The sequence below is a fragment of the Chrysochloris asiatica genome, unplaced genomic scaffold (assembly GCF_000296735.1).
Source record: "Chrysochloris asiatica unplaced genomic scaffold, ChrAsi1.0 scaffold00113, whole genome shotgun sequence".
Classification (NCBI taxonomy): domain Eukaryota; kingdom Metazoa; phylum Chordata; class Mammalia; order Afrosoricida; family Chrysochloridae; genus Chrysochloris; species Chrysochloris asiatica.
The window spans coordinates 9723167-9735340 of NW_006408631.1; the positions used below are offsets into that span (position 1 = coordinate 9723167).

The 12174-nt window shown below is 37.4% G+C and overlaps 1 protein-coding gene across 1 annotated transcript in view; it reads right to left on the reverse strand.

The window, feature by feature from the left end:
* The window catches only part of MED12L (mediator complex subunit 12-like), a 470668-nt gene that overhangs the window by 46003 nt on the left and 412491 nt on the right, over positions 1 to 12174 (reverse strand). The window contains exons 31-36 of the mRNA XM_006867983.1: positions 11432 to 11521; positions 10514 to 10623; positions 8986 to 9121; positions 7904 to 8065; positions 4039 to 4401; positions 2076 to 2232 (exon numbers count right to left, since the gene is read on the reverse strand). Of these exons, the coding sequence (XP_006868045.1) occupies positions 2076 to 2232; positions 4039 to 4401; positions 7904 to 8065; positions 8986 to 9121; positions 10514 to 10623; positions 11432 to 11521 (1018 nt within the window). The remainder of the gene's footprint in view (positions 1 to 2075; positions 2233 to 4038; positions 4402 to 7903; positions 8066 to 8985; positions 9122 to 10513; positions 10624 to 11431; positions 11522 to 12174) is intronic.

Here is a 12174-nt window from a genome sequence, read left to right on the forward strand (position 1 = left end):
ACAAACAGAAACACAAAGTTGTTGGCCAAATCCTAGAATTATACGGGGTTTTAAATTATGCAAAACTCTTAGAAACAAACTACTTGCTTGAATGTATTGCCCTCATAGTGTATATTTCAAAATGGCCTAAGTTAGGCATAGAAACTTTTGTATTTGAAGAAGAGTTATTTAGGTGTTTCATTCATCATGGTTAACTGAAATAGCCTATTTATAACACAGAGGGATGAAAACACTACAATTAAAATTTAATTACGCTTTGAAACTTTCACTATCCTGATTCTAAAGACAAAATACATTTGAAGGCTAAAAATCAGATAAACAATAAACACCGACTACATTTTTGTTAAAGAAACCAAAAAAAAAGTCTTAACTATGAAGGAGCTTTAAAAAGTTCATGGAAAAAATCTGTTTTAATTCCATGAGCTCTTTGAAACTCCCTCATATACTTAGGCAAATGCCTCTAAGAGGGCAGGAAAAAACAAACAAACAAACAAAAAAAAACATCTAATGACAGTAGATAATAGTACATGCATTCTCCAGATGACCAAACAGAGAAAGTAAGATTTGGCCAAGATTATATGGCAAGAGTAGAAGAGCTGAATCAAAATACTCTAAATCCTAAACTCTTAGCCACCAATCTACAGGCCAAATTGTGGATTCTCCTTTGCTAGAATTCATCAATCAAATTTTTCATCACTATATCCTTAAGTCTCCAAATGACACACCAAAGTTACACTTAAAAAAATAAAATAAAATAAAGAAAGCTTACCATAGGACATAATAAGAAAAAGTATTTGTTAAGATGATACATCCTTAAACAATGTAGATTAAAATTGTAAAATAATCTATTTTTCTATTCCAAGCAAATTTCCATCTAAAAAGAAAATCAAATTCATTTCCAATTAAGGGATTGGAAATGAATGTTTTCTTTACAAACATCCTTACTTAGGAAGTAAAATCTACTTTGGCTTGAATCAAAGCAATACTAAAATAAATGTTTACTCTGCATATGGTGGTTTTCACTGTTGATAGCTAAATCTATTTTCTGAACCAAATTACTGAGATGTTTCATAATACGATTAAAAAACTATAACATAAAAATTAATATTTTAAAGTATGAATAAGAATGTTGTTGTTAGATGCCATCAAGTCAGTATTGACTCATATCAACCCTGTGCACAACAGAACTAAACACTGCCTGTTCCTATACCAATCTCACAATCTTTGCTGCATTCGAGCTCATAGCTGCTGCTACTGTGTCAATTCATCTTGTTGGAGGCTTCCTCTTTATCAATGACTCTCTACTTTACCAAGCAGGATGTCCTTCTCCAGGGACTGGTCCCTCTGACAATATGTCTGTAGCATGAGAAACAAAATCTGGACATCCTGGCTTCCAAGGTGCACTCTGGCTGTACTTCTGACACAGACTGGTTTGTGGTTTTGGCAGTCCATGAGCTCTTTTTAATATTCTGCTCCAACACCACAACTCAAATGCATCAATTCACCTACGGTCTTCCTGATTTACAGTCCAACTTTCACATGCATGAGGTTATTGAAAATACCATGGCTTGGGTCAAGCGCACCGTAATCCTCAAACTGCCATCTTTGCTCTTCAACATTTTAAAGAGGTCTTGTGCAGATTTGTCTAATGCAATACGTCATTTAATGCATGACTGCTGCTGCGATCAGTGCTGATGTTTGATCTGAGAAAAATGAAGTCTCTGACAATTTCAATCTTTTCTCCATTTACCTTAATGTTATTTACTGGTCCAGTTGTGGATACGAATTAGATCTGATAAAAATGTATACAAATTTAACAATACAAAACCTTGATCAAAGTTACAGCTCCTAAATTAGAATTTTGATCAATGACTAATTTCTTCCCCAAATTGAAAATTCAAAATTAGTATATTTACTCATTTACTTAGGAGAAAGAAATCCAAAAAACAAAAAGAAAAAATGGAGTGGAGGAAATTACAGAAATGTCAATTATTCATTAAGTTCTTGAAAGACCCAAGCTTTTTGGAGGTTTCATTTCCAAAACAACGATTTGGTGCTATTTTCTCTAAACGTACCTGGAGTAAGAGACTGGTTCTGAAGGAAAAACCCAGGCTGCTGGGGCTGGCCCATGAGGTTGTATCCCCACAAGGTGGACTGTGGATGATGCATCATTTGGGAAGAAATGGGTGAGTAATTAGGAGGCACTCGGTAAATGCTGCTCTGTGGATACTCCTTCAATATAAAGGTTTTTGTAAAAGTTAGTTATTTCTACCTAGTACAACAGAAATGATTAATACAAATCATCCTTATTTAAAAAGGGGAGATTTAGAAGTCAAGAAAGTCAATACATTCTCTGCAAAATCAATGAAAACTTTTGGTTGATTGAAAATACATTTGGATTGCGATGGAATTGTTGTTGTTAGGTGCCACTGAGTCAGTTCCATCCCATAATGACCCTCCATAGGGCTTCTAAGGAGCGGCTGGTGAGCTTGAACTGCTGACCCTGTGGCTCAAACTGACTTTGCAGTCCAGCATATCAATCCACAGCACCACACCAAGACTCCTGGGTGGAATAGAGTGATGGAAAAGGAGTTCTTCTGAACTCTTACTAAAATGCATTTAGAATATTAGTAGTGAACTCCACCCAGAACTGAATCTGTATCTTCAGTTGCTATGTAACATGATCATTTAGTCTTAGAAAGCCTTCCTGGTTACCTTGGGTTTGGAGAAGAATTATGCTAGAAATGCCTCAGGATACTTCCAAACTAGGTCCTAGCCATGGGGGTACCTTATAGACACCATCCCCAAGCCTGATCCCCATGCTTCTTCTTCTTTATAGCAGCTAAAAAGTATCTGAGCAGCAATCCTGGATGTCTCATTCCTATCTTCTCTACTCTAGCCATAGACATTGTTGTTATAAATAAGAGATCACTGCCATTCAAGTGGTATGTAACAGTAATGGTATTCACTTCTAGATAACACTGGTCATCAAATCAAGCAACAGCTATGAAAACCTATAATGTGGCTTTGACAGAGGTTAACAATAATAACAATTCGTTTAAAATGTCCTAACACCTTGGATTTTATAGAAAAAGTAAAAACAAAAAACAAAAAAAAAATCTCAAAAGCAAAATGAACTTCAATGGAATGGTATTTTAAATGTCAATTCTCAAGTTATACATAATTATGTCTAAATCTCCATCCCACGGATTCTGGTGTTTTGAAGAGAATGTTGCTGTTATGTAGTGAGTACTAATAATGAAGCAAGACTAAATAAAACTAAACATAGTGAAGATGGAATGGTTAACTACTAAAGTTTGTTGTTGTTAAGTGCCTTGGAGTTGGTTCTCACTCACAGCAATCCTATAAGGAGTGGATGGTAGATTTGAATTGCCAACCTTGCAGTTCAAACCGACCTTACGGTCAAGTGCTTATCCTACAGCACCACATCGGTTAGATGGAGCTTTATCTAGGGAGGTACAAATAAAGTTTTTTATGCTAACTTATTGCAGAAACCAATAATGCAATAAATATGTCAGGTATGCCTAATAAAAAAATGTATGTAAAAGAATGGGATTTGATAGTTTTAAAATACTCAAGTTTCAAACCTGAAAATTTCAGAAAAATTGAGGCACTGAGCTTATTATTCACAGTAAAAACCCTGAATTAAGCATAATTATTAAAAATGGAGGAAGGAAAATAATAGAAGCTATAATCCTTTCTTCTGTGACTAATGGTATGCCCTTCAGTTAATAATCGTAGAGCCTCGTTAGGATTACTATTTTAACAAAGCCGGTGAGGATCGGTAGGATAAGCACTCGACTGCAAGGTCGGTTTGAACTACAAGTCGGCATTTCAAACTCACTAACCACACCTTAGGAACCCTTTAAAAGTAGCTCTGAGTAAGAACTGACTCGACGGCACTTAACAACAACAACACATGGCTCTTTATTATGTTTCTAGGAGGTACAATTTTGGCATTAGCAAATCTCAAACTAGATGCTCATAAGACAAAATTCTCTATACTTCAGTACTTACATCAACTCTGGAGTTGGATTTCGTCTTGCGCTTTCTTCCTTTTGTTTTCTTCTCTTCATCTATTGCAGTTTTTCCCTGATCTGATAGTTCGACTGATTTCCTTTCTGGTTCCTGAGAGATGGGAGATGTGGGTTCTTCCTCTTCCTCCTCTGGAGGCAGGGGCAGTGGTTCGAGGTAGTAACTTCGGGGCTTGGGCATAGGGTGTGTGTGATACAAAAGGAGGTGATGCTGCTCCTCATACTTGATCACCTTTCGGTCCACTCGTACAGTCCCAAACCAGGCCCAAGAGAGAGGAGCTGGGTTCTTCTGACCTTCAAACAAATCCCATGGGGACACCTTCTGCTTCGTTGATACCTGGAGACCCTGAGGTAAAAACAAAGAACAACAAAAACACTGTATGACAACATGCTCAGGTCTTCTCCTGACTCGTAGATCAGGCTTACTTAGGACACAAATTCAGAGAACATTTTGGCTGATGTGGGTCTTAGCATAGAGCAGAGAGATGAAGTAATCCAAGGGTTATACACCTAGATAGACTGCTGTAGAGCAGTGAGTGGCTAGCATTAAGAACTTTAAATTCAATTCTATATTCTTTACTTTACACCCAAACTGTCTTCAATCGGTGATACCAAACTTCAGGTGTTCTGAAGTACAACTGCAACCTACAGGATTTTCAATGGCTGAGATCCTCCAAAGCAGACTGTCAAGGACTACCTTTCAAGGCATATCTGGATGAAATCAAATGACCAATCTTTTGGTTAGTAGCTGAGTGTTTTATCATTTGTGCCAAACAGGGACTCCTATAACACTGTTGTTGTTAAGTGCTGTTGAGTAGATTCCAACTCACAGTATAGGGTTTCCAAGGAGCAGCAGGTGGATTTGAACTGCTACCCTTTTTGATACCAGTCCAGTGCTACAGCATGACACCAGAACTCCTGTATAATACTAGTCTGGTAATTTTCACTATAAAATGGCATTTTTCATTTAGCTATTAAAGTATGTATGATTTGATATATACAGTTGACCCTTGAACAATGGGATGGTGAGGATGTTAGGGGGTGCCAACTTCCAACACAGCTGAAAATCTGCATATAATTTATAGTTAACCCTTGAACAAAATGGTTTGAAATTTACAGGCCCACTATCATGCAAATTTTTCCCCCTGTTGCTACTACAGAGAGCTCAAATGTTGCAAAAATCCAGTTAAAATGTCAAGAGATGCTGGCTTATCACCCCTAGGTAAGCTGTTCTGGAAAGCAGATAGTCCCAACACATGAGCTCAACTAAATAGCAACAGAAAGAAAAATCTGCTGATAAATTGGCCTGCATAGTTCAGACATGTGTTCTTCAAGGGTCAACTGTATATCAAATTGTTCCTAAAAACACTGCAAAGGTGATATTATAATCATTTATAAATCTTTGGAATCTATCATGCTTAAGACAACACAAAAATGTTTGAGTCAAAGTACAGTCAGCCTCTAATTGAACTCACGATAATTTCAATCTAAACCTATACAGATTTGATTTAATACAGGAACCTTCTATGCACTTGGTAAGCAAGTCTCTGAAAGCTTGTTAAGTAATATTATTATAGAATTAACTTGTAGTAGAGCAAGCACATAATGGAGCTCTGGTAGCGTAGTGGTTACGAATCGGGCTGTGAACCTTAAGGTCAGCAGTTTGAAACTACCAGCTGTTCCGGGGGGGAAAGATGAGGCTTTCTGCTCCCGTAAAGATTTACAGCCTCAGAAACTCTGTAAAGGGTCAACTATGAGTCGGAACCGACTCCACGGCACATAAGCACCTTAACCAACAGGTACACAAATAATCTTTCAAACCAACCTAGTCTAGGGCTACAATCTAGAAGAGGAAATGTTATTCTTCTTTTGAAAATGAAAATTTATTTTTAATGTCAATTAGTATGCCTCTTTGTACTTTCCTTAGCATACTGATTCTAAAACTATTTTTCCTCAAAATGGTGTAGAAAATAACTACTTAGGCATTCCATAGGATGTATTCATTCATTCCTGTTTGCTTCCTATACTTTTCAATGGGTGACTTCATTCAAAGAAAGGCTCAAATAAACCAAAAAACCAAAAACCACTGTCATAAGGTTTATTCTTGACTCATAACAACCCTGTGTACTTAAAATCTTTATGGAAGCAGAACACTTCATCTTTTTCCTGTGGAGTGGCTGGTGGATTTGAATTGTTAGCCTTATGGTTGTTGTTGTTGTTGTTGTTTAGTGCTGTCTAGTTGATTCCGACCCATAGTGACCCTGTGCAGGGTTTCCAAGGCTGTAAATCTTTACAGGAGCAGAAAGTCTCATCTTTATCCCACGGAACAGCTGATAGTTTCAAACTGCTGACCTTAAGGTTCATAGCCCAATTCGTAGCCACTATGCTACCAGAGCAGTCCGGAATTGATCCTATATGGCCACTGGGGCTCCTTAAAGCTCAACAACCACATGAAAATGCCAGTTTCTTACTATCTGTCTTAGTAGAAAGTGCACCACTTCCCCTAGGATTCGAGGTCACATATCCACATGTCTTGGGAGTCCTGGTGTGGCACTGAAGGTTAATTTGGTGGACTATAAGGTGGGTTTGAACCTCAAGGTCTGTGGTTCAAGCTCACTTGCCACTCCTCGGAAATCCTATACAGGGCTGCTATCCGTCGGAACCAACTCAACAGCACTTAACAACAACAACCTGAAAATTGACACTTTCCTTCTATCTTATCTGTCTTGAAAGTAGACCTTTTTCCTGGATTCAAGATCACATACCCATATGCCTTCTTGATATATCCTCACTAGAAGGTCCAGTGGTACTGCAAACTCCACTTTTTCAAGACTTAATTATTTCCTGTACAACCCCCTTGATATAAGGTACTCAGGTTACTAGGGGGCTTCAAAATGTTCATGGAAAAATGAAATTGAAAGAGAATTTTAAATGATCTTTTGAAGCCCCCTCATAATTTTTCTCCTTTAAGCCACAATTCTCTCATGTCTTTGCATAAACTTTTTTTTATGCCTGTACCACACTTTTCCCTACTTCCCAGTTACTCTTGGCCTTCAAAATGGCTCAAGTGTCAATTCTTCTGGGAAGTCTTCTGTGACCACCTCCTCTTCATCTGTTCCCATAACACTCTCTGCCATGACACACACACCTTTCTACCCTGTAAATGTCTACCACTTCCCCTTGAGGTTGGTGCTCGCCTGTCCTTTCATCTCTGTGATTGTACAACATCTGTGGTTATCCGCAATCTGAACATACTCTGTTTGAATTTGCTTTCATTAAAACAAAACAAAACAAAACAAAAAACATTATATTTTTACTTAGTATTATCAATGGGTTTCAGAAATGTATGTAAATTCAGGTAAAATTTTAAAATAAAGAGTTAAAAACACACACTTGGCCTATTTACATGATAATGTCAATTGCCACTGCCTATAAATGGCAAGAGTCCTGGTGTGGCACTGTAAGTTAATGCGCCAGACTGCAAAGCCCTTTGAACTGCAAGGTTGCTGGTTCAAGCTCACCAGCTGCTCCTCGGAAACCCTATACAGGGTCGCTATGGGTATGAACCAACTCAACGGCACTTAATAAATAGCAAGAGTAAGATTTTTAATCACAAGTGAAAGGTTTTATATCATGTTGCTGCTGTTCAGTGCCTTCACATTCCTTCCTACTCACAGCAATCTGACTAGCAACAGGAGGGTTTCAACAATGCGGTTAGCAGTCCAGTGCTTATTTTACAGTGGCACACCAGGACTCTTTGTCATTTTTTGGAAGACAAAAAGTATTTGATTTTCATACGTTGATATAATTTCATATGAGAAAAAACAAAACAAAACATTTACTCTTGCCTGTTTTTTATCTATAGAGTCAAATCCAGCAATTTTGTTTCCTTTTGTATCAATCAAGGAACCCATAGGCTCACAGGTAATGACGTCGCAAGTCTGTTTCGGCAAAGGTAGCAACTGTTGAACTTTGTCAATGCTTTCTGATCGCTTGTCTCCTAGCTCTTTCTAAAAGGGGAAAAAATAAAAAAATAAAACACATACACACAAAAAAACAGAGAAGTAAGCCAGAAACTACCATGGAGACAAAAGTTACTAAGAAGGAAGTTGGCCTATGAGATATTTCCTTTTTGGCAGCTGCATGTTTTTAACCTTCAACATGGTCTATAGGAAGCAGCTCCAAATTACAGGGAAGACAATGTTTCAATTCTTCTATTTAAGTAGAAAATAGAACATATTTCAAGGCATATCAGTTACACAACAAAATCATAGTGCTGAAATGGCAAAAATCCAGGGTAGTGTTCACAATCAGAAGGCAGGAGCTGCAACGTGGAAGGGACATTTTCCGCATCCAGAGTCAGACTATAAGGTAATTGATGGTTGTTTTATTGATAAGGTAGTCAGATATATTAATTTTCTTTTCCTGATGTATGTTTACTATTCATTTCAAAGGTTGTATTAGTGCATATTCAAATGAATCTGATTTACAAGTACCTATAGGAATGGCTTTGAATTACATATGGCAGTCCAAGCAGTTTGGGCCAAAAACTTTAAAAATATTTATCTTTTTAATTAAAAAAACTTTTATTGAACATTTTGTTTATATAATGGGACTTCAAAAAGTTTACGGAAAAATTCCATTACCTTTTTATTCCATTTTTCCATAAACTTTTGAAGTCCACTCATGTATCTGATAGTGGATTTACAAAGTTCCTTAAAAAATTAAACGTTTTGTGACTATACTTATTTTAAAAATATTGAAGATTATATGCTTGTAATTTGGGGGTACTGGTAAACTGAGATTAACAAACATTAATCATATTAAATGAAGTTGGATGCAAGAAATAACATTAAATTTAGTGAATTAAGATAAAAATGCTATAGCAAATCCATGAACAGTTGAAATTCATAAGATAAACAAAACTTACTTTCAGTTTCTTTACTAAATTCATATATGCACGTTTGTTCTCTTCAGATCCCCCGGGGGATGCATTTGACAGGTCAGAGGCTAATGTTCCATTGATTAAAACACCCAGCATGTCAAGAACTGTTGTGAATAATTCACTAAAGTGAGAGAAAATAAGTATTTTTATTCTTAAAGTAAAACCAAGATACACTGAGTGTACTGAGCATTTTCATACAAGGTACAGAATTCATAGTGCTGCTTAAGAAAATAAGATGTGTCAGAATTGGTAGCCAGTAGATTGAAGTTTAAGGAGCCTGGTGATGTAGTAGGCTCAGCATATGACTGCTAAAGAAAAGGCAGGAGGTTCCAACCCCCCAAGCAGCATCACATGATCTACTCCCATACAGATTACAGCCTAGAATGTCCTATGGGGCAGTTTGACTCTGCCACATTGTTGTTGTCAGGTGCCATCGAGTCAGAACCGACTCATAGCGACCCAATGCACAGCAGAACGAAACAGTGTCCGATCCTAGGCCAACCTCACTACTGCTGCCACACTTGATGCCATCAATGATACCACCTGGCCAATCCATCTCGTTGGTGGTCTTCCTCTTTTTCTCTGACCCTCCATCTTACCAAGCATGATATCATTCTCCAGCAACTGTTCCCTCCTGACAATATATCCAAAGGATGAGAGACAAAGTTTAGCCATCTTGGCCTCAAAGGAGCACTCTGGCTGCACTTCTTCCAAAATGGATCTATTGGTTCTTTTGGCAGCCCATGACACTTTTAATATTCTCCTCCAACACCTTAATTCAAAGGGATCAATTCTTCTATGATCTTCCTTATTCACTGATGGCTTGGGTCAGGCGCACCTTAGTCCTCAAACTGACATCTTTGCTCTTCAACACTGCAAAAAGTTCCTGTGCAGCAGATTTGCCTAATGCAATACATCGTCTGATCTCTTGACTGCTGCTTCCGTGAGTGTTGATAGTTGATCCAAGAAGAATGAAATCCTTGACAACTTCAATCTTTTCTCTGTTGATAAGAATGTTGTTTATTGGTCCAGTGGTGAGGATTTTTGCTTTCTTGACATTGAGATGTAACCCATACCGAAGGCTGTGCTATTTGATCTTCATCAGTAAATGTTTTAAGTCCTCTTCACTTTCAGCAAGCAAGGTTGTATCATCTCATCTGCATATCACAGGTTGTTAATGAGTCTTCCTCTAATCCTGATGCCACATTTTTCTTCATAGAACCCAACTTCTCGTATTATTTGCTCAGCATACAGGATGAATAAGTATGGTGAAAGAACACAACCTTGTCACACACCTTTCCCAATTTTAAAACATTCAGTGTTCCCATGCTCTGTTCGAACAACTGCTTTTTGGTCCAGGTACAGATTCCTCATAAGTACACATAGGGTCTCTATATCATAAGTACTACATAGGGTCTGTATATCAACTCGACATCACCTAAGAACAACAACATATCCGTTTTTATACCACACCTACATGCAGCAAAAGAAATATGAAATGATGAAGACCTACTTATTAGTGTGCATGTCAACAGTTCCTGAAGTAATGATCTGAAGAAGCAGGAGGGCCCAGTCTGTTGTCCACTGGGTACTCCTCTGCACCGTGTCAAACATTCCTCCTACCTAGCAATAAAATACAATTTTTTAAAAAAAATCACATTCTGTTAAAGAGAGAATTACAACCCCATTACTTTATGCAGCTAAATTTTGATTAGTTTAAAAATTAAAAAAACAGACTAATTTACAGACTTTCCCATTTTCCTTTTTTCCTACTTCACATTTTTTAGTTCATTTACCACAGGAAGTTGGTCATTTAATAAGTAAATAAAAGGACAAACACTGCTTCCTATAGGTCAGGCTATAGAATGGTTTTGTTTTGCATCCATTAGAGCAACACTTGACCAGAAGTACCAAAATATAAGGCAAACTCACCTCCAGAGCAGCTTTCATTTGGGCTTGGCTTATGGTAAAGGAAGAATTCAAAGGTATATACAATGGATGAGAAATGTTAAATTTCTGTGAAGCCAGCCTCATGATGAAATGTGTTTTTATATGACCAATTTGATGGGAAGTCTGGCAAAATATTGACTCAAAGGACATAAAAAAAATATATATTGTATAATTCAAACTAATACATCTCAAAACAGTGGTTCTGTCTCTGAGATGTATTCCTAGATCAAACTAAAGAGGAGAGACTAACTGGCATAGGCCAGGTGGAGAGAGCAGATCAATGCCTGAAATATCTACTACTAGAAGCTAGACCAGACAGGAAGGAAAAGAGAGCATTTGAGACAGGGAAGTAGTTAAAAAGCGCAAACAATGGAAGGCCTCACCTTGTAGTATAGCCTTTATACACAGTGGAAATAGAAAGAGTTTATTTTCATGTTTGCATTAATTTTAATGGAGGAAAAATACTGGGAATGTCTCTTACCAAATTTAGACGAAGTTGCAAGGCTTCATGCATCATTTGCCGTGCTTTAATATCATCTTGGTAGCGTTCTTCTCTCCAGTTACTTAAAATCTAAGGGGGGAAAAAAAAGGAGGGTGGAATACATTTTGGCTTTCCTTATTAAAATTGGATTTTACTCTGATTCAATGTTAAATTGAGTTTTATATGAGCAGCCAAAAGCAAATTCTTCACTTGAACAAATTAACAAATGAAGCTAAAATGAAATATTTAAACACTACTCAATGTTTTTCTTTCCTCCATACAAACAGAAATCTACAAATGCTAACTTATATTTCTACATGGGAAGAGAAATTCATATATAGGTGGTTTTCCTGTTACCAAGTCTGAAAAATGCATTAGAAAGAGATCAAGTTAAACACTAACCAAAACATAGATATTAAAAATATATTTCCTGTCTCCACCCCACTCCCCACCCCCGCTGCCCCCCGCCCCCAACTGGCTTTATGAAGGAAAGTGCTGAAAAGATATTCACTGTATATCAGTCCTGTATTCTATTTCTAGGAACATACTCTGAACCCTACCCTACTGCCACTGAGTAGATTCCAACTCATAGAGATCCGAAAGGACAGAGTAGAACTACCTCTTTGGGTTTCTGAGAATGGAAGACTTTGCAGGAAACAGATCAACCTCATCTTTCTCCTGCAGAGCAGATGATTGGTTCAAACTATGGACCTTTTGGTTAGCAATCTAATGCGTAACTCACT